Source organism: Pholcus phalangioides, unplaced genomic scaffold (assembly GCF_987345545.1).
Source record: "Pholcus phalangioides strain wild (caught in Gottingen) unplaced genomic scaffold, Ppha-v1.0 ptg000005l_1, whole genome shotgun sequence".
NCBI lineage: Eukaryota > Metazoa > Arthropoda > Arachnida > Araneae > Pholcidae > Pholcus > Pholcus phalangioides.
The window spans coordinates 6,254,374-6,277,707 of record NW_028301598.1 but is presented as its reverse complement, the minus strand read 5'-3'; the positions used below and the strand labels follow the sequence as shown (position 1 = coordinate 6,277,707).

At 37.3% G+C, this 23,334-nt stretch overlaps 2 protein-coding genes across 11 annotated transcripts in view; one reads left to right on the top strand and one right to left on the bottom strand.

The window, feature by feature from the left end:
* Positions 1-17,454, bottom strand: part of LOC149085791 (serine/threonine-protein kinase RIO3) — a 38,715-nt gene extending 21,261 nt beyond the window's left edge. For 3 of the 10 annotated variants that reach the window (XM_089232197.1, XM_089232200.1, XM_089232193.1), the window contains exons 1-7: positions 17,320-17,414; positions 9,891-10,115; positions 8,951-9,111; positions 5,473-5,711; positions 5,222-5,359; positions 2,298-2,422; positions 1,948-2,130 (exon numbers count right to left, since the gene is read on the bottom strand). In XM_089232197.1, the coding sequence (XP_089088323.1) occupies positions 1,948-2,130; positions 2,298-2,422; positions 5,222-5,359; positions 5,473-5,711; positions 8,951-9,111; positions 9,891-10,093 (1,049 nt within the window). In that variant the 5' untranslated portion in view covers positions 10,094-10,115; positions 17,320-17,414. Of the gene's footprint in view, positions 1-1,947; positions 2,131-2,297; positions 2,423-5,221; positions 5,360-5,472; positions 5,712-8,950; positions 9,112-9,890; positions 10,116-11,761; positions 11,905-17,158; positions 17,245-17,319 lie in introns of all 10 variants that reach the window. The other 7 variants (XM_089232191.1, XM_089232192.1, XM_089232199.1 and 4 more) reach the window with 7 other exon arrangements.
* A 323-nt stretch (positions 17,455-17,777) lies between these two features.
* The window catches only part of LOC149085790 (integrator complex subunit 12-like), a 34,913-nt gene continuing 29,356 nt past the window's right edge, over positions 17,778-23,334 (top strand). The window contains exons 1-2 of the mRNA XM_089232189.1: positions 17,778-17,856; positions 19,436-19,612. Coding sequence (XP_089088315.1) covers positions 19,445-19,612 — 168 coding nt within the window. The 5' untranslated portion in view covers positions 17,778-17,856; positions 19,436-19,444. The remainder of the gene's footprint in view (positions 17,857-19,435; positions 19,613-23,334) is intronic.

The following is a 23,334-nucleotide window of genomic DNA, read 5'->3' as shown; positions in this document are numbered from 1 at the left end:
GTGGGTTCACCCCGAATCCTTGCCTTTCTCTGCATACAGATCAAAAATGATGCTTATTCATGGAGCTTTGACAGAGCTGGTACTAAAATTTCTTATTTCTCCCTGATAAGGAGCATCTCTCGAATTATTCTTTATAATCATTAGAACAAGGATGCTCAACCTTTTGGAGAGAGTGGGCCAATACAAATACAATGCCACAACTGGCAAAATGCCCAACGAGGTGGCTGAGAAAAAGATGCCCATAATAAATATGGATGTCATATATTTAAAAATACAGCAACCCCCAATTAAAAATGCAATTCCAACCAAATATATACATGATGAAATATTATATAATGCCCATAGGAATACTTATATAATACTTATTTTAAGTATGGATAGATCCTCGATTTACCCCAACATGTTTATCATATTTCTTTTTAAACATGTCCATTGTGTTACAATTTACTACCTCCGGGGGTAAGCTATCTCATTTATTAACAATCCTATTAGAGAAAAATCCCCCCCCCCCCCCTGCGACACCATAACCTTGCATTGCCCCTTACCAATCAATACTGGTGTGGTGTTCCCTTGTAAAAGCAGTCGATTAACAGTGTACTAATAATTCATGGTCCATCCTATCCATCCCGATGAAAATTTTGGACACTTCGTTCATGTCTCTCCGACACCTGCGTTCATCCAATGTAAACATATTCAAAAAATGAAGTCCCTCTTCATAACTCAAGCCCTGTGTGCCAATAAGGACACGCGTAGCTCTTCTCTGCACCCCTTCAATCAAGTCAATGTCCCTCTGTAGGTATGGTCTCTAAAACCTTAAAGCATACTCCAGTCCAGGACGAACTAAGCCTCAGAAAAACGGAAGGACTTTAGGAGAACGCGAAGAGACATTTTTGAAAATGAGACCAAGCATTCTATTCAATTTTTTGACCACCGCTGAACAATGTTCAGAAACCCTAAGCCGCTGGTCGAGAATTCCTAAATCGGTGACTCTAGTTGCATCCAGGATAGTGACACCATTCAACTCATAAGAGAACCATGGGTTGTTCGAACCAAAATGAGTGGCCATGCTTTTGTCAAAGCTAAACATCATGGTGCAATCCTGTTTAAGTTGGTCTAAGTTATTGGTTTGATAACTTGTTGCAGATGCGTAAATGATCTTGAAAGATGCTGCTTAAGTGATTTGTAAATGTGCTGCAGACCACTTTAGTCAGGGCGATAGCTAGGATTTTTATGAGAGAGGCAGACATGATTTTGCCAAACCCACTACTGCAGAATTAGATCACAGTATTTTCATTTTTTCCTAGAATTTGTCACCCCCCCCCCCCAAAAAAAGTGTCATTTGAAGCAGTTGCCATCTTTGTCTCTCCTCCCCCCCCCCCCCAAACCAGTTCCGGCCCTGATTAAATGATCTGGAAATGTGTCACGGACCACTCAATTGAAGTGAAAATGTCCAGCAGGTCACCTGAGTGCTCTGCAACAGCACCCCCGGTCACTTAGGTTAATTGTAAATATGCTGTGGGTCACTTAATCTGGGAAATATGTCACTTAGTTCATTTTTACAAATTAAGGTTTGAGGTCACGGGCCACATTTAGCTCACGGGTCATGAGTTGAGCATGTTTGCATTAGAAGATGGTAGGCCTCAGGGGGTTCCTATCTGCTTGATCATTTCCCTGACCAAAACTCTATGAGGAAGAAATATAATTCAAAATCTTCATCTGCCAAATTTTGAATTTCTGTTTTTCGAGAGTTTGTTTTTCCCCCTTAACAGAACAAACCGAATTTAATTATCAGTTGAAAAATATGAGCCAATGACAAAGGGCTTTACAGACACAGTAAAAAACTTCACCACTCCATTCAACTGCCACACCTGCAAGAGATTAGCGGAAATAAAAGTGGAGGAGGTAGCAATGAGATAAATAAGTTTGGAAGATTGATTTGCAGCATACCTCATCAGGTTTCTCATCTCTTTCTCAGCCCACATGTGAATTACCTTCCTGGGATTTTGATGGCTGAACCGATAGCGGAATCTGTAATCATCCTTGATGTACTGGTCCCTGTTTTGAAATTCATTTAGCGTGGTCTTGAAAATTTTCAGAGCATATTCTTGCTGGTTGTTTGAACTTTCAGAGCTGGAGAGGAAATTAAAAGAATTTGATGTTGATCTTCCGTTTTAAAAACTTTACTTTAGTTCTAATTATAAAAAATAATGAAGCATTTATATTTGATGCATTGTAATGGAACATGAATAGCCCGTTGAAAGCAGTTGAAGTCAAACAAAACTGTGAAAGCAACTTACAATCCACTTGCGTGATAGACCCCAGCCTCCTTGCCAGTACTTATACACCCATTAACAGCTTCAAATACTCCTCCATTCACCAGCTTATAAAGAATTAGACGTGTTTTTACATCAACTGCTTTTTCCTGAAATTTCAAACAAGTATTTAGACTTAAATGGCAGTTGTAGACTAAGAAAAAAATACATGCACTTTAATCAATATAACACACTTGTAATCAAAAATAGTCAGTCAAGAAAGCCCTGAAATTCATGCCACCCTCTCCCATTTTTTTGTGTGATTTGCCTTCTATGTTCCGTCACGAATAGATAAATAAATGGTTTGACAGCTTTTGGAGAAATTTTCACACGTCGAAAGCTTAAAAATTAATTAGCCTAGAGTGTCATGTTCTGTTAAGTATACAGTATAAATTATCAATATTACCCATACCTTGACTAATAAAGGCAATTTGTTCCGAAATCATGTTTGTTAGCCAAAACGCAATTTCTCATAGGTTTCTATAGAAAACTAATTTGTTCCAGTTAATGCCAAAAATTTAAAGATACATTTTGTAAAACAGTTAAGAAGCAAAATTAATTTAATCCTACATTCACCTTCCTCTACAGGATTTCTAATGAATTCATACATGTCGGAACGTGTTGTGTGAGTGTATGACGGTGAAACCTCCAAACAACTACCTTTAACGTATCAATGCGCAATACAGAAAAAAGACGTAAAAAAATTTGGAATTAAGCTTTAATTCTTTGAAAATATGGAAAAAACATGAAAAGATGATTTAGGGCAACAATTTGGTTACATGTAAAAGATAAAAAAAAAGTACTGTTTAGACATGATGCATGAGTTTTAATAGGGCGTGTGGTCTCCTCGAACAGCTAAGACTGCTGCACCTGTTTGCCATGGATGCGATAAGGTTATCGATCAGACTTTGGGGAATACTGTTCCACTCCTCAAGAAGTGCAATCTGCAAGTCTCGGACAGTAACAGGCGGCCTTGGTCGCGCAGCAATGCGTCGTCCGAGCATGTCCCAAACATGCTCGATTGGATTCAGGTCAGGAGAGCACGCTGGCCATTCCATACGTTGTATTGTTTCAGCTTCAAGCATGTTCTCCTCCAGACGAGCTCTATGCGGTCCGGCATTATCATCCTGGAAAACAAAGGAATCTCCAATGGCTCCAGCTTAAGGGATGACATGAGGTCGCAGTATCTCGTCTGCATACCTTCGGGCCGTCAAAGTGCCATTCCGAATGATATGCAGGTCCGTACGTCCGCCTATGCTGATTCCACCCCATACCATCCAACCAGCTCATCTGTATTGTGACCTTTCACGAACGAATGTGGGGTTATTTCTAGTGCCCCTGTCCCTCCATACCAGAACACGTCGGGTGTCACACTCCAGACAGAATCGGGACTCGTCTGTAAACAGCACTTGGCTCCAATCATGTTGCTCCCAATCTCGATGTTCAGCAGCCCATCTTCTTCGGGCCGCACGGTGGCGTGGGGTCAACGGAATGCAGACCATTGGCCTACGTGCATAGAGCCCTCTCTCATGAAGCCGATTACGTACTGTTTGGCTGAACACCCTTCGTCCTGTTGCCAAGAGCAACCATCTTTGCAGCTGCGTAGCATTCTATGTTCTGTTTCGACGGGCTGTTAACCGTATATACCGGTCATCAGTTGCTGTAGTGGCGCGTGGCCGACCTTGCCCTGGTCGACGTCTAACATTTCCTGTTTCTTGGAATCGATTCCACAGCTTTGCAACAACACCTCTGGCGACTCCAACAGCGTCCACGACACTATGTTGTGTTTGCCCGGATTCCAGTCTGCCTATAACACGCCATGCCATGGATTCCGGTAAATCACGTTGTTGAGACATCCTCAAGTCACCTTGTCTCAAAAAAAAAATACTGTGCAGTCGAATTTCACAGTTACGGCAGTAAAACAGACGTTTCTGCAACATCCCGATTTCTGCCCTTATCCCCTTTTTCTGGTTTTTGACGTCATGAACTTTGATTTGCATATGAAGTTTTCTTCTTCCGTTTCCTGCTAGGCTTTAAATTATGGATGATTCATTTTATGTTACTTATCAGTATACATCTTTGCGTAATTTTGTTAAAACCATGTGCTCCCCTAATTGTTTTGAGCAGTGTACTTGAGAAACCTCTGGGGTATGTGGACTACATTTTGAAAACCACTGACATAGGAAAGTAATTATACTCATTTTTATGTTCGAAGGGCTTCAAGTAGGAAAAACTCCTTCAAAGCGAATCTTCAGGGTTATTTTTCTTATGTGTTAATGCATAATTTTTTGTTCCAAAAGTGATCGTTATTCCGAAATCGTTGTTTAGAGGTTAACCTTAATGCTAATCTAATGAGCTGTGTTCTGTTTCAAGAAAATGTGCTGTTGTGGACAGTACAGTTTGTTGTCGAGCATTTTGCACTGGGAACTGGACACATCCAAGTCTAGGTCTTTTTCAATGCATTTTCTCTTAGCTTAACCTATTATTTAACATGAAACATTTCATGTGTAATAGAAGATCAATAAAATGTTCCATAAACATCAAGAGAAGTGATGATGATATATCCAAAAAAGTGATTCCAAGACGGAATTGATCAGGTTCAAGTGACAGTAATTCTGATGATGATCTATGCAAAATTCCCGTTCACAACGTAGCTGTGTTAGGCCAGCACATGCATCCATATCAACAAAAATGTTTTTAGCTGAGGTACCACTATATATACAAAATTTTATTAAAATTAGTTGAAAATTGTAGATTTGTATTGAAACACACAGAGTGACAATCAGAAACATAAATACAGATTTTGAACAGAAATGGCATCATGTATAGCATAATATTAATATCATTGGAATATTTCAATCGTTGGTTAAGTGACTAAATAATTTATATTAAGGAATAAATATACTCACAGCCGTAGCTTTTTCTTTTTTGTCATGAACTTTATTTCCTCGACGATCTTCTGCTCTAGAATGTACCTTCAGCTTGTTATAGACTTTGTTTGATAAGTTCATGTCAAAGCTGTCACCAGTATCAATGCTCGGTGGAAACTATAAATTTAAGAAAAGCTATTAAAACCATTATCACCTATATTAAAATTCAAAGAACTACCAACTTTTTATTTTAAAAAATGGCAATTTTAATAAGTAGGTATTTATTTTACCTCCATCAACTTGCTGGCATTGCGCCTTCCACACATCACAATATCATGCTTTGTGGTTGTTATGTTTCCTTGTCTCGACACACCACTTTTACCAACGGCCTGAAGTGTTTTCTCAGCTTCTTCAAAGTTGTTCCAGTGTTTTTTTTCCTGCAATTCCAACAACTCATCATCATTACTATCATCATCCTCAGAGAACGATGATTTTGGCAATCTCCGATAATTGTCGAATGATACAGAAACTGCAGGAAGAAAAAAATTTGACTTATTTAGTGATTGTATATAGTTGAGCTTACATGGGAACATGAAAAACAATCACAATATCTGGTATTCATTATAACTTCTACATGATAAATACTCGAGTATAATGAATGAAATCTAGGAGCAGCGTTTTTCAACCTATGACCCTCAAAGATGTGACAAATGATCATCGAAAACTTGAAAATTTAATTATAATTTATTTAAAATTCATCATGCACACCACAAATAATAACAATATTCACATAGGTTTGAATAAAATATTAGACCCATATACTACTACTTAACCATACATGCAACTCAGACTCCTCTGCAGAATTTCTAATGAATCTGCATGCCTGAATGTGTGTGTGTTCAGAGTTGCATGTATGACCTCTAATGTAGGGTTACCATCTGTCTTCCTTTTCGGCATCATTTCCAGCATTCTCTGATGGTTTAGAAAATTCACCCTTTTTTCCTCTTTTTCAGGTTTCAGGAATCACTTTTTTTTCACTCTGAAACATATACAGTCGTGTCCCGTTTCAACGAATACAGTTATACCAAAAATCTCGAAATTTGAGCAAAACTTCTGGTGAGTCAAATAATTTATTGACAATTTATCATATTTACCAATATGAGTTGGGGATTACACATAATCACGGGTAAATGTGGAAAAATGAATTAAACTTCCAAAAATGGTTGGTAACTATGCATAATAGCCAATGATTATGTTATGAAAGTATCCTGTTGAAGAACTGTCAGGAAAGATTTTTTTTTCTTCAAATGCCCAGTTTCAAAAATCCAGCTCGCATTCGCACGTCATGGTCAATAAATTCTACAGTGTTGCCAATTCCAGAACAGCAGAATAATATAATAGCCGAGATTGATTATTATTAATCCTATGTGAATTTTTAGATGATTTAAACTTTTTTTCACTTTGATTAACCAAGTTCAGCTGTAGATTCAGAGAACTATAGGGTTTTAAGTTTGTTGATTGAAATTAATGTCGGTGTTTATTAACATTATAATGTCTTCCCCCAGAGATACTGGAAAGGAAACAGGCAGGATAGGAGCAGAAGTGTTAATAGCTACGGATACAATATAAGATTTAGTTTATTTGAGGAGGGAAAGGAACAGGAAAAATTTAGGGAGATTGATTAATATCAAGTCATCACTTTCTTTAACCTCGACACTGTGCATGCTTCTTCTGTCATGATATGCTTAGAATATATCATTTAATATTACCAGTGAAACTAGGTTTTTACAAGGAAGATAAAGAAATTTTTTGTCGCCCTTTACCTAAATCAGCATGGTAAAATAATTAAATATATGATGTGAGGGTTTTGTTCTGTGGTATCTTATCATAGTGATTGGGGATGGGATGAATGGTGATTTGGCCAAATACCAAATATTTGGTGGCCGAATATCAATTTTCTTAAAATTCAATAAAAAATTGATATTCTTAATTGAAAAGAATCATTGGTAATTTTTCAAATGATTAGTAGTGAATTTTAATTATACAATTTATTATTTAAATAAACATTGAAAAGATTGTCAATATTGTGGCAATAAAAATCTTTCAATCAAATTTAATGATGATACAGGGGTTATTGTATTTTAATATTACTTACAGAATCTGTTCAACACTTGTTGCAATTTTACATCTAATTAAGAAAATGTCAACCATTATTTACTTTCAACTAGTAATGCATCATAAAATTTACAACTTTTTACAATTTTTCTTTTTAGATGTTCTTCAGTAGCTCAATACGTATCTTGTATAGGTACATCCTTCAGTTAGCAAACTTGTGTAATTCATGCTCACTTACACATTACAGTAGGATTTTATTTTCAGTTTCATGTCTTACTTATACTAGAAATTCATCCTAACACGACCTCTTTCACAGAAAGGGACAGGTATGCACCACACAATAACATACAATCAGTAAATTTTCAATTAATGGGAAAATTCATTAAATTCATTCATTTTAATTATGGGAGAAAAATTAATATAGTTTTATTTAATTAGTTTGTTGTGCTTAGATTTACATGGATATTCAGCCGAATACCTCAGCATTGCTCAACCAAACCAAATATTCGGCAAAAGGACAGAATAGGATGAATATTCATTCCATCTCTAATAGTGATGTGTAGAATCTGTTTATGAATTACTGCTACAATTAAACCTGTATGAAATGGAATGCCAAGAAACCAAAATAATATTCTGTTTTAGGCAAATTTACATTTTATAAAGATGCGCATCAAAGTACCAATCATCTCGATGGGACTATCTTTTGATTCCATTCAAAACTGGTTTCCATCTCAGTGTCTATCTTAGGTTTCACTGTACCAAAAGAGCCAAATAACAATAAATTAAATTTAGATCTGTTCCATTGAAAAACTCAGCTTGTGCGATGGAATCATTGATTGATTACAATATAGGTTATGTCTCTAGTTTCAAGCCTCTACGCAAAACTATACACACTCCGTTAGCATTCCTCAAAATAACTTCTAATGAGTTCCTGCATGCCAAAAGCATTACGTGTTCAAAGTGCTTTCTCTTCTTTCTTTCAAACTGAGCACAACTCCAGTCTATCGTCAAGAGCGATTTACTACAGAATGGGTTGTGCTGAAAGAATGCACATACACCTAACACTCTGAATGTGTATCGAGTGTTGCGTGTGAAATTTTGGGGCTGTCACCTATATTTCACAATGTGAGTGAAGTATAATGACTAAAAATTTGTACCGTTGTAGGTCTATCACTCTCTGTAAAAAGACTTGACAAGAAGATTAGTTCGCATTCACGCCTCAAAGTTAGAAACCACAGAAAACTAAATTCCAGCTAACCACCACTGCTACTGCTGGAATTCAAACCCGGGTCCTTGCAATGCGAGTTCATCGCTATGACTACACAACTGCACAGTGCTGTCATTTAACTTTGAATTAGAAATGAAAAATGACAGATGCGTGATTTTTGTGGTTGCACTAGACCAATTGCTGAAATAGTTCAACCATTGTTTCAATGTGTCTTGAGAAGTGAATGCGACGTCTGACAAGAGTTGTCACACTCCAAAATGCTTAAAAAAAAGTAATACTTATTTTAGATACTGTTAATATTTACAATCGTGATGTGTACAAAAAAGTTTCAAAGAAATTTTTGCAGCTTAAGTTTCACATGCAAAGAAAAGTCATGTTAATAAAGAATGTAGCTGAACAATAAGAATTCTCATATCATAAAGTACCTTTGGACGAGCCATTGAACTTCATTTCTTCCTGCTTAAGTATACCATCATGCTCCTTGTCGAATTCTAGCTGCAACATCTGAGCCAGTAGTAAATCATCACAAGTGTCTGAATCAGGCGATGATGATACCAGGTCTGGTTCATAACATGGTTCTGGGTATCTAAATAAATTTATTTGAAAATTTCATTTGTTCAAATGTGAATTTCAGCATAATAAAATGTTAAATATGATTTTTTTCAGACTTGTGAAGTTAAGTATCGCGACTCAATGTCTCTCCACTATCAGTGGTTGTCATCAACAATAGACATTAGCTGAAACTGATTACAATAAACTGAATCAAAAAATTGTAGAGTTCAGAAAGACCGAGCTGGTCAAAAAGTGGTAGCATTTTCCTATGAATCTGTCTATCAGGGCTGGCTATGATGGTTTCAATTATATTCTGTTCATTGCAATTTGTTTTGTCTAGTGTCTTCTGGTGATGTCGACCACTGGAGTTGGGGAGACATTGAGCCGATGCTGAAAGTCAAGATGTCCCCTCCCACAGCCTGAGAAAATCTTATTCATTGAATGAGTCACAAAAGTCTGACCAGTTACAATGGAATGTACCATCACAGAATAACTGTTCTCTTTGTGGATTATTATTATTATTTACTTAGATTTTTTATCCTTTTGTCACCTGGCAGCCAAGTGGTTAGAAAGCTAGCCCCTGACTGTGCAGGTCTGGATTCGAACCCTGATTGGGCATATATAAGTATCTCTACTAACACTAACAAATTCCCTAGACAGATCATACAGATCTCTTGGGAATATATAAAGATCACGTTATATAAAAAAAATTATACTCCTTTTGAAAAATTTCAGTAAAACTTCTCTAAACTCCAGTGTTGTTAAAACACTCTACAATCAACAGAAATTATCAGCTAGTAATAAAAACATTACCTTTTCGTCTCTGCAACGACAGCGATCTCCTCTTCTTTCTGCAGCACTTTAGCCAGCTGTTCACTCATCACTTCGTTAAGAGAGACAGATTCAGCTGTTGAAACTTTTCCCCATGGGCAAGCTCTTTTTGAAGTGGATTGTGTTTCAGAACTTGACAGTTGGGGTAACATACAGGGAGGGAGAATAACTTCTGCGGAATCCATGCCTTAATTACAATATGTACAGCTGCAAAAAAAAAAGTCAAATGAAAATCAATTAAGCAACAGGCAAGTAGAACAAAACAATACACCTTAGGCGAATAGACACTTAGAACCGACATGGCATAATGCACTGGCATGTCATAAAAACTTTTAGAAAACACCTCAAAAAATTAAAAATAGCCAATGCCGCAGGAGCTCTCCCACATGGAAACCTTGTTTAACCCCCGCCCCCATATACCAAAGGCTTTCAAATTAAGGGGGGGGGATTCCATTTCGCAAAAGAATGGCAAGAGTTTTTAACTTTTGAAAATGATTATGAAATTTATTTATTAATGTTTTATTGGCTCTTGTTTTTGAGATATAACCTATTAAGGGAAATGAGAGATTTGGCTGGCAAATCTGTAAGTGACAATTTTCTTACTCTATGGTTCCAGCGTATGCCAACAGGGCACAGACCATCCTATCAGTCAGCTTAGATACATTAGCAAAAATTGCAGACAAAATTATAGAAGTCAGTAAAGACATGTACAACAATTGCAGTTATACCACCAATGCATTAGAAGTTCCACAAAGGAATATGGACGAGATGAATATCTGGTTAAGTAATAGCATTATGCCATGGCATAACCCACGGGGACACCACAGCTAAAATGTCAACAACGTTAATCTCGATAATTCCTCCCCCTCTGACACAAATAAGTGCCATGAGAGTCGAGACACAGCTTCTCTTAGCAAAAAACTCAACCGCTTGTCTACCGAAAGAGAAACAAGTTACACTAGACGGAGGTCCAGACCTCCTTATCGTTTCACTCACCGACCATAAACAACTAGCTTTTACCATCACCATGCATGATTCGGCAACAACGCTTATAGATGTCAACAGCCGTACACTTTTCAGGCCAGACTATAATATTACTATGTAAAGTGTGAAAAAAAAATGCTTCAGGAGTGATATCTATGGATAACACTGAAAGTGTGCCAGACATGAAAATACGATTCTGAATGGTTTTCAAGGCTGAATACGAACATCCCCATGAAAATGTTCTATTGGCTCTATTTGTTCAATTTTGGAGATATTACCATGCAAAGTGTTAAAAAGGTGTTTTATAAGTGGTGTCTGTGAACAACAATGAAATTCCGACATGAAAATACATACATAACGGATGGTTTTCACTTGGTGAACAAGAATATCACCATGAAAAAGGTCTATCAGCCATTTTATCAAAGATGCTACCATATTAAGAATGAATGAGCTATAGTGCGGTAATATATTTGAATTCCCATCTATTTTTGTTTTGGTTTTATGTACATTAATATTGTATTGCTATATATTTAAGGTTAACATATTTATGTTGTTTTTGTATATTGATTATATTTTCCATTGTGTTTCACTTTATTTATATACTACTATATATGGGACACATGGCATTTTACTGACAAACCATTGATTCTAGAAGCATATGTCCAATTGGACGGCTTTTATATAAAAGGAACCAAGCCCTGTTAAACTGAGAAAAAGCAATTTAAAGTTATCTTCAATTTTAAAAATAACAAAAACTCTTTCGTGAAAAAAAAAATATCACGATGACTTTAGGTACAGTAGAAATGTCTCAGAATTTGTGTCAATACAGAGTTAAGTAATGAATAGAATGCAACTCAAAATACACTTACTTTGATAGGAAAGACTTATATCCTTGAAGATTCAAGAAAAGGCTTATATCCTTGAAGATTCAAGAAAAGGCTTATATCCTTGAAGATTCTGGGAAAAGGCTTATATCCTTGAAGATTCGGGAAGGAAAAACTGAAGACTTTACCTATCAATGAAATACAGCAATAAATGTGATATTGAACACACACAATGCATCATCAGCAAAGCAGAGGTTATCATAAACATGGATACAATGCCTCAATACATAGAAGTGCATTTCACTTGATTAAAGGGAAATAAACATTTTCGGTTTCAAGAATAAATATTCCTTGATACAGTAAATAGCACTCAAGATGTCATCATCAGGACCCTATAATATAAACGAACCAAGGGAAAAAGTTCTAAAATAGAAAATGTTCCCCCCCCCCCAAAATTCCATAATTTCGAAATAAGACTAGAGATTTTTTTAACTACGCAAAATAGACTGATTCAAGAGAAAAATTGCCTTCTTATATCACAAATCATAATTAAGTTATTTAGCAGCCTATTAAGTTCATCATGAGGAAGCAGTTTAGGAGGTTAATATATACAGTCAAATCCCATTACAACGCACTCCAAGAGACCGGAGGAATCACTTTGTTATAACAAAATTTCGTTATAAAAGAATTCTAGATTTTTGCATTGTTTCTATGAAGAATTATTTTGGGGATTGGAAAAGTTTCCGTTAAAATTAGATTTTCACTATAAAAGTAATTGGTTAACAGGAATCGACCGAATAGGAACAACAGTAATTTTTTAGTGTTGCATATAATAGAATTACAGTGATACCTCTCTCGGCTAATGAAGATGATTCATTCAGCAATAACGTCCATTAGCCAAAACACGATTTCCTCATAAGTTTCTGTGGAAAACTATTTTTTCCAAATATGCCCAAAATTTAGAGACAAGTTTTAAAAAAACATAGAGGAATGCTATAAAAAACAAAAACTGACTGAACAGATACAAGATAAATGAGAATTTATAGGAAGATGGGGGGAGATATTAAAGATCCTTTTATTCTACACTAATGTAAGCACACACACACAACAATCTAAAGCTGGTGTTGGCACAACCCAGTCGAGTTCGTAGGTGCCCCATCCACTTGCGCTTTTGGTCAGCTAATTTCGGTGTCTGATACATACAGATAGAAAAGTCAAGCTCCTAGAACAGTGATTCCCAACGTGGGCGTTAGCGTCCCCTTGGGTGCAATGGAATGTTCCGGGGGGGGGGGGGCGGTAGAAGCTACGGGTATAACATAGGATCCTATGGACTAGATTGCGTTAGGAGGGCCATGGGAGAAAAAATTTCTGAAGAAGGGGGCGATGAGACAAAAAAGGTTGGGAAACTATGTCCACCGTTCAGTTTGATGTTGAGATTCTTGCAATGAATTTTCTATTAGCTGAATCTTTCATTTTACATGAAATGGTTTAAAAGAACTTCAAAAAGTGAAGTGTAGGTACATCTGGTAAAAGATTCAGAGGTGGACATGAAAAACGGCCAAGCTTTAAGCTGAATTTTAGCACCAAGCATCAGAATTAATTTTCTGATTAACTGATTGAACTCCAGTAATTCTGATTGGCACCAAAATTATGTTAATATGGTCGCATATGTTCATTTTGCAAGTGAGACACACTGACCAGCAACTGTCGAGGAGAATATTACTTGAAATCACAATGCATGTGTATGGGCAAAAATAAAAAAACCATCGGCTTAGTTATGAGAAAGTGAAACTAAATAAACTGAGCGCAAAAAATCTTGCTCGTTAACCAAATCATTCATTCAACCGAAGTTCACCTCTTACTTGTCTGTGGAATTACATTTGTCCCAGAAAGCTCTTGTTACCTTACTTCATGAATTATCTATTTCCAGCAGGTCTTTCACCCTTTCCTAGTCATGAGCACTGCCTGTACCCATCATCAATAAAATGAGCAAGTTATGGCAGGGAGTTTACATGGCAAGTTTGCCATATGAATTCATGAAATCATGATTTCAATCCTTGAATGCAATTTGTACAAGGCCTTTAATTGGAACGTTGACCAAGTGCTCTGGAGCATGATAAATGCCAGTGCTCAGAAACGAGCATCAAGCACTCTGTGAGATTCAGGGAGCAATGTGGTGCTCGGGAGTAAAGGGTTGAAAATGCTTGATGTGCAATAAAACCATGGGGGTAGCAGAATAGACTATAGTTAAGACTCCAAAAATTTTCGAAATTTCACAAAGCAAAAAAATTCACATAACATCACATGTACCCGCCACAACAATGCCAAAAGACGAGGGAACAGACAGAGCCTACTACTAAGAATGCAATATATCGGGGGTGGCACGAGACGAAATCTCCGCCCATGCTGGACTTATTTTTGCGCCTCCTGCCTATTTCCTTCCCCCATAACCCCTACATCCTTTATTGGGCCCCAAGCCAGATTTTTCAGGGGACCCTTCTACAATTAATTTATAGCACGCAAAAGATAAATAAGTCCTGTCTGCCTAACCATTCTTTGGGCCATACAACTCCCGCACAACATATTGCAATACATCCTAACAAAAACTTTTTTTTTATGGGGAAAAAAACCCCTTTTTATTATCTTGGATTTGGCGCCCCCTTCCAGAATAGACAGAAATCATTTTCTTTTACTTTTTAGTTAATTTTTTTTACTCAGATTTTTAACACCCCTCCTGAGCTGTGCCCTGTTCAGATGCAGTGGGTTGCATGGATCAAGAGCCGCCTCTGTACTCTATCACAAGGGGGCAAGTGTGTATTTTGGTTCCGTCATAGTATTTTTTCCAGAACAGTCAAATTAAAGCAAAGGAAAAATTTGGCTACTCACTTTAACAGTCCCTGGAGTACCAGAGAAACACTTTTAAATAAATTTCTTAATAAAATTTACCTCGTTATACACCATCTTTGCAGGATAAGTGATGATTGCTCATCAATATAAGTGCTGTTTTGACGATCAAGTTATCTGGCATCACTAAGAATGGTAAAATAATTTTGAATGAAAAAGCAGAAAAATCGGCTGCAAAAGCGGGACGTTTCTTCTGAAAAAAAATCAGGTTTATCTCAAGGTCTCCTAGACTGAAGCTCTTTCAGCCACCCATCAGGGTTTCCTTCAAGGATGGCATACAAGACTTCGCACCCAGGCAGCAAGTAAGCTCAAACCGTCCCTGCATGAAACCTTGATAAAACAATATGCTACGTCAAGGGATTAATAACAAAAAATATTTTGGCATCAGCCAAATTTCTTAATAGCCAAGCATGGTATTTTTGCTCAAGAAAAACGGTCCTACATAACGTTTTCTTTTACATTTTCCATGTTACAAGATGTAGCATAATAAAATCAGAAAATTTTGTCTCACCCCTGAAGGTAGTATTTAACGACATGGCTTAAACTAGTGATTCCCAAAGTGGGTATTAACGCCCAGGAGGATGATTGAATGTTCTGGGGGGGGGGCAGTAGAAACTACGGGTATAGCATAGGATCCTATGAGTTGGATTGCAATGGGAGAAAAAAAATTCTGAAAAATGGGGTGATGGGACAAAGATTGAGAAACTATGGTTTAAACTGTAGTTAATTTCTGGATAGCAGATCGACATGGATTGGTTAAAAACCTGAACCTAATCAATCGATCTCTGACCAAAAATTGTGGCTAGAATATCACCCCGAGACTCAATTTATAAATTTACTCGAATTTAACATTTGAAAAAATTGAGGCAGCAATACAGATTTTCCGGTCATCGTGGCGACCTGGGATTTTTCCAGTCCTGCTCTATGTACCAAGAAAAAATATTACAGAGGGCACAACATTTTAGGAAAATAACTTCCATAAAGTAACCATCCAAATGTAATTTCCCACGTTTTTTATTTTTTTGCAAGGACATTGGACATTCATTCGTGATTCTGGCATGATGGAGCCCATAGGCAGAGATAGACTTTGAAGTCTGGGACACGATGTCAATTCATATATATATTAGATCAGTCAACTTCACCTTTGATACAGGGTCCCCCCAGTATCTCAGCCCATGACGGAGCCAATATATTGATTATTGTACAAGTAGAATTTGATAAAACATTGTATGATACATAATTAGCTCAGCTGAATAAAAAAACTTTATTTTCACATATTTTTAAATGAAAATGAATTTCTCATTTGGAATTTCTCTCAACCCACGGTTTGCAAAGCATTGAAAAAAACTACAAAGGCAAATTTGTAGACTTTTCCTTTGAGGTTGTGTGCACTGCCTGCAAGGACAGTTGAACTTTCTCTTTTCTAAACATATCTTCGCATCAGCTAGCTGTTAAAAACCTTCGTATGTATAGCGGAGTGACATCCTTGGATTATATCAAGAGGCAGTGGTTTAGCATTAATGTATGGACATTTCCAAACAAGACTTGAAAAAATATTACTGAATATCTTTATAGCAAGGTTTCACTGTGTATTTAAAAAGTAACCACATTATTTTCTAACTGATGGGTGAAAACCTAATCTAGAAAATGTATTCAAAGTATAAATATTCATATTATAATTGTTCTTTATTCATTTGAAATAGCTGTATTTTGTGTTGTATTATCACTTTATATAAGGATGACATCACTCTTCACTCGCCATACGAAAGTTTTATTTAACAACTGGCCGCTGTCATGAATTTTAGAAAGAGAAAATACAACTGCCTTTGCGGGAAATCGAACCCACATCTTTTCACTTACAATCCCAAAGGCAGTTGAATTTTCTCTTTTCAAAATTCGTCTTCGGAACAGGCAGTTAAAAAAAACCTTCATATGGTAAGCGGAGAGTGACGTCACCCTTGTATAAGTTGCCATCTGGTGACAGCGTCAGTAGTTGTGAGCTTGGCCTGAGTCTGGTTGGGCAGTACATGTACGGTCCCATTTAGTGTACACATGCTCCAAGGAAAGATTGAGAGATTCTTTGCCTTTGTAGTCTAGTGCGTTCACCCAGAAAGTAAAAGGACGTGGGTTCGATTCTCCGCAAAGGCAGTTGAGAATTTTCTCTTTCCAAAATTCATCTTCGCAACAGCCACAGTTGTTGAAAAAAAACCTTCGTATTATCACTTTATTTAAATCAAGAAAACAGCACATACGAACACATAGAGAGCAAGATACACATTGCTTGTCAATTCCCCCTACCATCCAGACAGGTTTTGACCGTCAATTCTTTGGCTGGTGATAATGATTACACATTTTCCAATGCTTTAAATGTCCATCTCAACATTCCTCTCAAATTTTAACTTTTTCAAAATCATTGCAATACCATTTTTTAATAAAAAAACAAAACTATCGAGCTTGGATATTTCCTATTTTAATAGCGGAACCGAATTGATTACACAAGCACATTTGAAAAACGTAAAAATAAACAAATGATATTACGCAATAATTATTCTCCTTCCCATGCAATGGTGATTGCACAACATTGTGATATAAGTATCATTTGACATTGAAAATACACAGTAAACCTACACAAAAGATAGAAATTAGAGCATTGATTAATTAATCTATAATTAATAATTTTAAAAAATGATATAACTCACAGGGGAAAAGTATAAAAAAATTAATTAATATGATACACTTAATATAATTCCAGCAACAGCTGGGCCTACAGCCCAGACCAACCTCCTTCACTCCTACCCTTCCAACAGCAACAGAACTTACGATCAATTATCATCGCAACCTCGTGACGTCAGCTCAGAATCAACGCACAGTTACGATAACAGTCGCAACTTAGATAGATTAGTCGGAAAACTTTGTGACCATATGTCCCCACAAATTCGTGATGTCGCATTTTGTTTGAGTAAAAATTCCGAAAAAATTAAAAAAACTCTACAAAATATGATTGCAAAACTTTAAATTTCACGCCACCCTATGATAACGTGACACACTGTTTGTGAACCACTTTGATTTAAAAAAATCGAAATATTGTCCGAATTTTATTTTTATGTTTTGATCGTAACTTTATACCTAAATAATTTAGTCAAGATACGATCGTAACTTCACATTTCTTGATTCCTTCTCCTTCATACCGATATTTCAAGTTTGAACTGATTGTTGGTAAATTTCTTGTTATACAAGTAAGTTTCTATTTATTTCGCAATGTTGAAATCATTAAATATTGGGATGTATAGGTGAAGTATCTGTAATTAGAGCAATTTTAATTATCTCCTATAGGTTTAATTTTACTTTAATCACAATTTAAAATGTAACATAACTTTAATTTTTGTGTTAGAAATTGTGTTTTCCATACCGGTATTTTTGATGAAATAAATTTCATTCGCTTATATGAGTGAGGCCTGGCCTTGATTTCTATAAAGTTGAGTGGGGCATTTGCCCAGGAATTTCATTGTGGTGTCCCGAATTTACGCAATATATGTGTACCGGAGGTGAAAGGTACTTAGTCCATTTTCTTCGATATTGAAATAATAATATTGATTATTAGTTTGCAGTGCTTTCGTTACTTTACACACAAGTATAGGGCCGCAAAAGGGGGGAAGGGAAAGCAGGCGCAAATCCAGGACAATGTGACGGAAGGGGCGAATTGTGTAAGTTCGTTTAATAGACCTGTATTTTATGGGGGAAAATTTTCCCATATTATTTGGCTTTGCGGAGGGGGACATCATTTCCATTTTCCCCCACACACCCTCTGAATCTGTGCCTGAGCGAAGGCAGACATCTGCTGCGAATGAAGCTGAGGCAGATGTCTTCAGCTATGAATGAAGTGGAAGCATATCTTCAGCTATAAATGAAGTGGAGGCAGATATTTTCAGCTGCGAATAAACTGGAAGGAGATATCTTCAGCTGCGAATGGAGCAGGGCCAGGCGGATGAAGGACAGTGCGCCGGTAAAGCGACTTATGATATAAGTACATGAGATCATCCCATATTTTTCGGGACAGACAAATTCCTCCCCCATATTATTCGGCTGTTGGGAGAGGGGATCATTACCCTCTGGGTCTATGCTTAGTGGACCAGAGTGGGGCATGAATTTCACCTTTCAACCTTCTCCTTCAACATTATGAATAATAATACTATGCTTAAATGCAGGGCCACAACTGGGGGGGGGGGGGCACAGGCAGGTGCTCTTCCTGTTGCAGCAGAAAAAAATGCCAACACATCTTCAAAAAAAAAAGATTATATCATATCTTTAAAGAAAAAAATAAACAAGAAAAACAACATTCTTAGATGAAGTAAGTGATCGAGATGGCCATTAAAATAAAACATTCTACACTAAATAAAGGATCGAGATTAGAAATGTAACATGCTAGACCGGATATGGGATTGAGATTAAAAATGAAGCACGTGTGAAGAATTATGGGAAGAAGAGAGCCCATCAGGCCCAGGACAACAGAGTAAATTTTCATTCTTAGTTGCTATCCAGTGCATTGTTGAATGCACGTGCCCTAATTGCGAGTGGACCAGGGTAGAATTTCCTGTGAAGTTTACCTTCTCATTAATATCCAGAAAGTATATTTTCTTACCTGTAGTGCATATTTATTCATTGTTAATAATAGTTTCCCCTAATTGCTGTTTCATTTGAGATTAATTTCATGATGAAAATAAAAATTACTTCTAGGAAGAAAAGTGTCGTAAAATTTTGTGAATATTGTACATTCATTGTGATATTTTACATTTTAAATCTGATTTTCTCTTCAAGAATTCGGTCATGGCCAGCACAGAGCTCGATCCTCTTTTTCTGAAAGGCTTGAAGCTTTTGCATTCGAGAAGTAAAGATTCTGCGGAACAGTTGAAGCAGTTGTTTGAAGAAGCTCTCCTTCAGGCAAAACATGCGGCATCTGCTCCGAAGGATAAATCTTACTGCTCTGTCAAAATTGTAAGATGTTTTGAAGAATATAGTTAGAAAATGGTTTTTAACTTTATCCCCCATTTGCTTTTTTTCCCCATTCATGTCAAAATGCTAATTATTGTGTCTTTGTTTTTATTACTGAAATTATGTACTTGATAAGGTTTTTGATGAACTTATTCTTAAATTTTAACTTTCCTCTTCTCAAATGGAGTCTGCCCACCAATTCCTATACAGGGTGTTCTGTTAATGGACCGACAAACTCAGAGGTTGTTAGTAGGCATCAAGAGGAACGAAAATTGCAATGGAACATGGTGTTGCAAACCACGTTGAGAGGTTAAAAATTGCGAAAAACGCATGCAGGCTGTGAGTCCAGAAGAGGCAAAAGGTGGATGTCAGTTAATCGTTGAATGCGTTTGTGGATTCGCTCTCCATATCTGACCTAGGCAGCATCACGAAATGCATGCGCTGGGGTAGGATCATGCTCTACTGACGGTGTGAATTAGCACTATTGCGGTAGTAAGCACGTATAGCAGTTAGTTGTCTGTTTCAATGATATCATGATGTCTGACTACATGAATGAGGAATACGCTGATATGTATCTGATTTATGGTCAAGCAGATGGCCATGGGTGCTTAGCACCAACAGCAATATCCGATGAGACATTGTCTGCACCATAATACCTTCACCACGGTCGATCGACTACCACCGGAAACGAGGAACTTCCACCTAGCACAGCGTGATGCAGGGAGATAGTGCAATATATGCACTTCTCAAATGGAAGAACCCATGCTGCAATGGTTTGCAAAGTCCCCATCGACAAGTGCACAAGTGGTTGCAGCTGAACTCGATGTTCAGCACACAGTGGTCTGAAATGTTCTGCATAGTAAAAAGATGTACCCCTTTTCACATCCAGAAGGTACAACTCCTAACCGAAGATGACTATCCCCATTGTGAACAGTTCGTGCTTGATGTCACCACACATTCTAATCTTCAATTTTCTGCCACTGTTTTATTTACTGATGTGGCCAGCTTTACACGATAAGGCAGTAACACACATAATGCACACATTTGGGCTATGGATAATCCCTATGCCAGTGTACCAGGGAAATCTTAACAGAGGTTTAGTGTCAACGCGTCGGCAGGAAATCGTGGGTGATTCTTGGGTATTCGTGGGTATCTCTTGGGGCTGTACTTGCTGCCCGAATGCCTGAATGGAGCACCTTGTTTTTCTGCAACACGTCCTCCCGAAATTGCTGCAAAGTGTGCCACCGCAGTGCATCAAGGCATGTGGTTGATGCATGATGGTGTCACTGCACATTTTTCCGGTTTACGGAAAATTCACCGCCAACAATTCACCGCCGGAAAATTCACCGACAACAATTCACCGCCATGCAATTCACCGCTAGGAAAATTCACCGACCAACAATTCACCGCCATGCAATTCACCACTAGGAAAATTCACCGACCAGCAATTCACCGCTAGGAAAATTCACCTACCAACAATTCACCGCCATGCAATTCACCACTAGGAAAATTCACCGACCAACAATTCACCGCCATGCAATTCACCACTAGGAAAATTCACCGACCAACAATTCACCGACGACATTTCGATGCGAGTCAGTTAGCGAAGGAATGAGCAATTGAGTTACTGAATGAGTGACCCAGTGAGTGACTGAGTGAGTAAGTGATTCAGTGAGCGAGTGGGTTTCTGATTCAATGAGCGAGTAAGTCAGTCCGTGAATGAGTGACCCAATGAGTGACTGAGTGACCGAGTGAGTAAGTGATTCAGTGAGCGAGTGGGTTACTGATTCAATGAGCGAGTAAGTCAGTCCGTGAGTGAGTGAGTGATCTATTGAGTGAGTAAGTGCCATGTCCTAAAGATATGGCGGAAAGTTTAAATAATGACTTTATGAGAAGAAATTCAGATGATACGGATTCGGGTTGCTGTATTTTTTAAATATATGACATCCATATTTATTGTGGGCATCTTTTTCTCAGCCACCTCGCTGGGCATTTTGCCTGTTGTGGCCTTGTATTTGTATAAATTACAAATTGCTGTTGCCCAATACAAGATAGTATATTCAACAAAATTCCATTAACTTTGTTTTACTCAGAAACTTCTAATGAAATGTTAAAAGGGGTAATAACAGAATTAAAGGATAATAAAGTAAGTGGATACGCGATGAATTAACTTCCTAAAAATGCTTAAAATCATCTCCTGTTGTCACTTTGATATTATAAGAAACATCGCTGACCAATGGATTTTTTTATGCTGAACTAGCTGTTACCCGCGATTTCACGTGATGAACTTTCAGAAACCCCAGGTCGGGGCCCCATGGAAAAGTTGACAGGTTTCATTTCGGGTGTCCCTGGATGAATCTCATTGATTTTTGTTGTTTAACATTGTAAAATTTGCAACACATCGGTAGCCCGAGATAAATCCAGTCAGGGCCTCCACTAAAATTCAACGAATTGGAGTTTGGGGAGCCCCATGGGGAAGTTTTCTGGGGTTACTTGATGAATCACATTTGTTTTTTGTTGCTTTATTATTATAAAATTCGCTTCTTCTGTAAGCTGGTGCTTTCACGTGTCCCTTTCCATAGCACGCTGATGAAGTAGGACGAAATAAACAAGATATGTTATGAAGAGAAAAAGGGGGGGGGGGTTGGCCGCCAAAGGTGGTAGGGGGGCAGAGCCCCTAGTACTGTATATAAAATAACATGTCCTGACTGATTCATCATCGCCGAGCCAAAACCGCTGAAGCTGTAAATATCAAATTTTGTGAATAGTTTTTTTCCAGGGTTGGTAAAAAAACCGGTTTTTTTGGTTTAAACCAGGTTTTTTTGGTTTAAACCGGTTTTTTGTTTTAAATAGTATTAACATTAAAAACAATGAAATTTCTGAAAAATCATTCAAACTTCTAATAATTAACTGAAATAAAATGGTTATTAATGTAATTAACACTATTCCCATACTAATTAATCAAAAAATATTTCTTACATTTTAACAAAAACCAACTTTTGCAATTTAATTATTTTTTGCTTAACTCAATGGATTACTGTGTGTTTGAAAATTATTTTAATGTTATTATTAATCATATAATATGTTATGTATCTGGCAACACCAGAAAATACAGTATTATGTTTTACGAAGGTGGCAACACTTGAAGGGAATGACAACATGGCGGGAACGAGATGTAAATATTGTTCCGTAATAAATTGGTTAAGAATTATCGTTCATCTCATGATTCACTACCGAAACGGCTCATAAAGTACAAAAAAGTTGGCGACGAGTGAAAAAAAAAAAAGAATCGGAAATGGCAGACATCGACGATCTAGTAACCGTTTTAAATAATTTCGTCTCGAAACTAAACGAAACTCATCCAGCACCTTCAACCGGCGTCAATGTGAAAACGCTTCTCCAGTCACAATCGATCTCGTTTGAAGCTAACGAAAGTTTCGGTGAATATGTACAAAGACTCGAAAACTACTTCCAGCTCAAAGGACTCACGGATTCAACAGCCGACGTCGCCGAAGCCAAGAAAATGGTGCTAATCAACTGTCTCGGATCCAAGTACTATCACCTGCTTTCCAGTCTAACTTCACCGGATCTCCCTTCATCGAAGACGTACGACGACCTGCTGAAAATCTTGAAAGATCATCTCTGCAAAAGGGTAAACATCCTGACGGAACAACACAAGTTTCTTTGCCGCACACAACACCCAGGTGAGCCGATTTCGAATTATA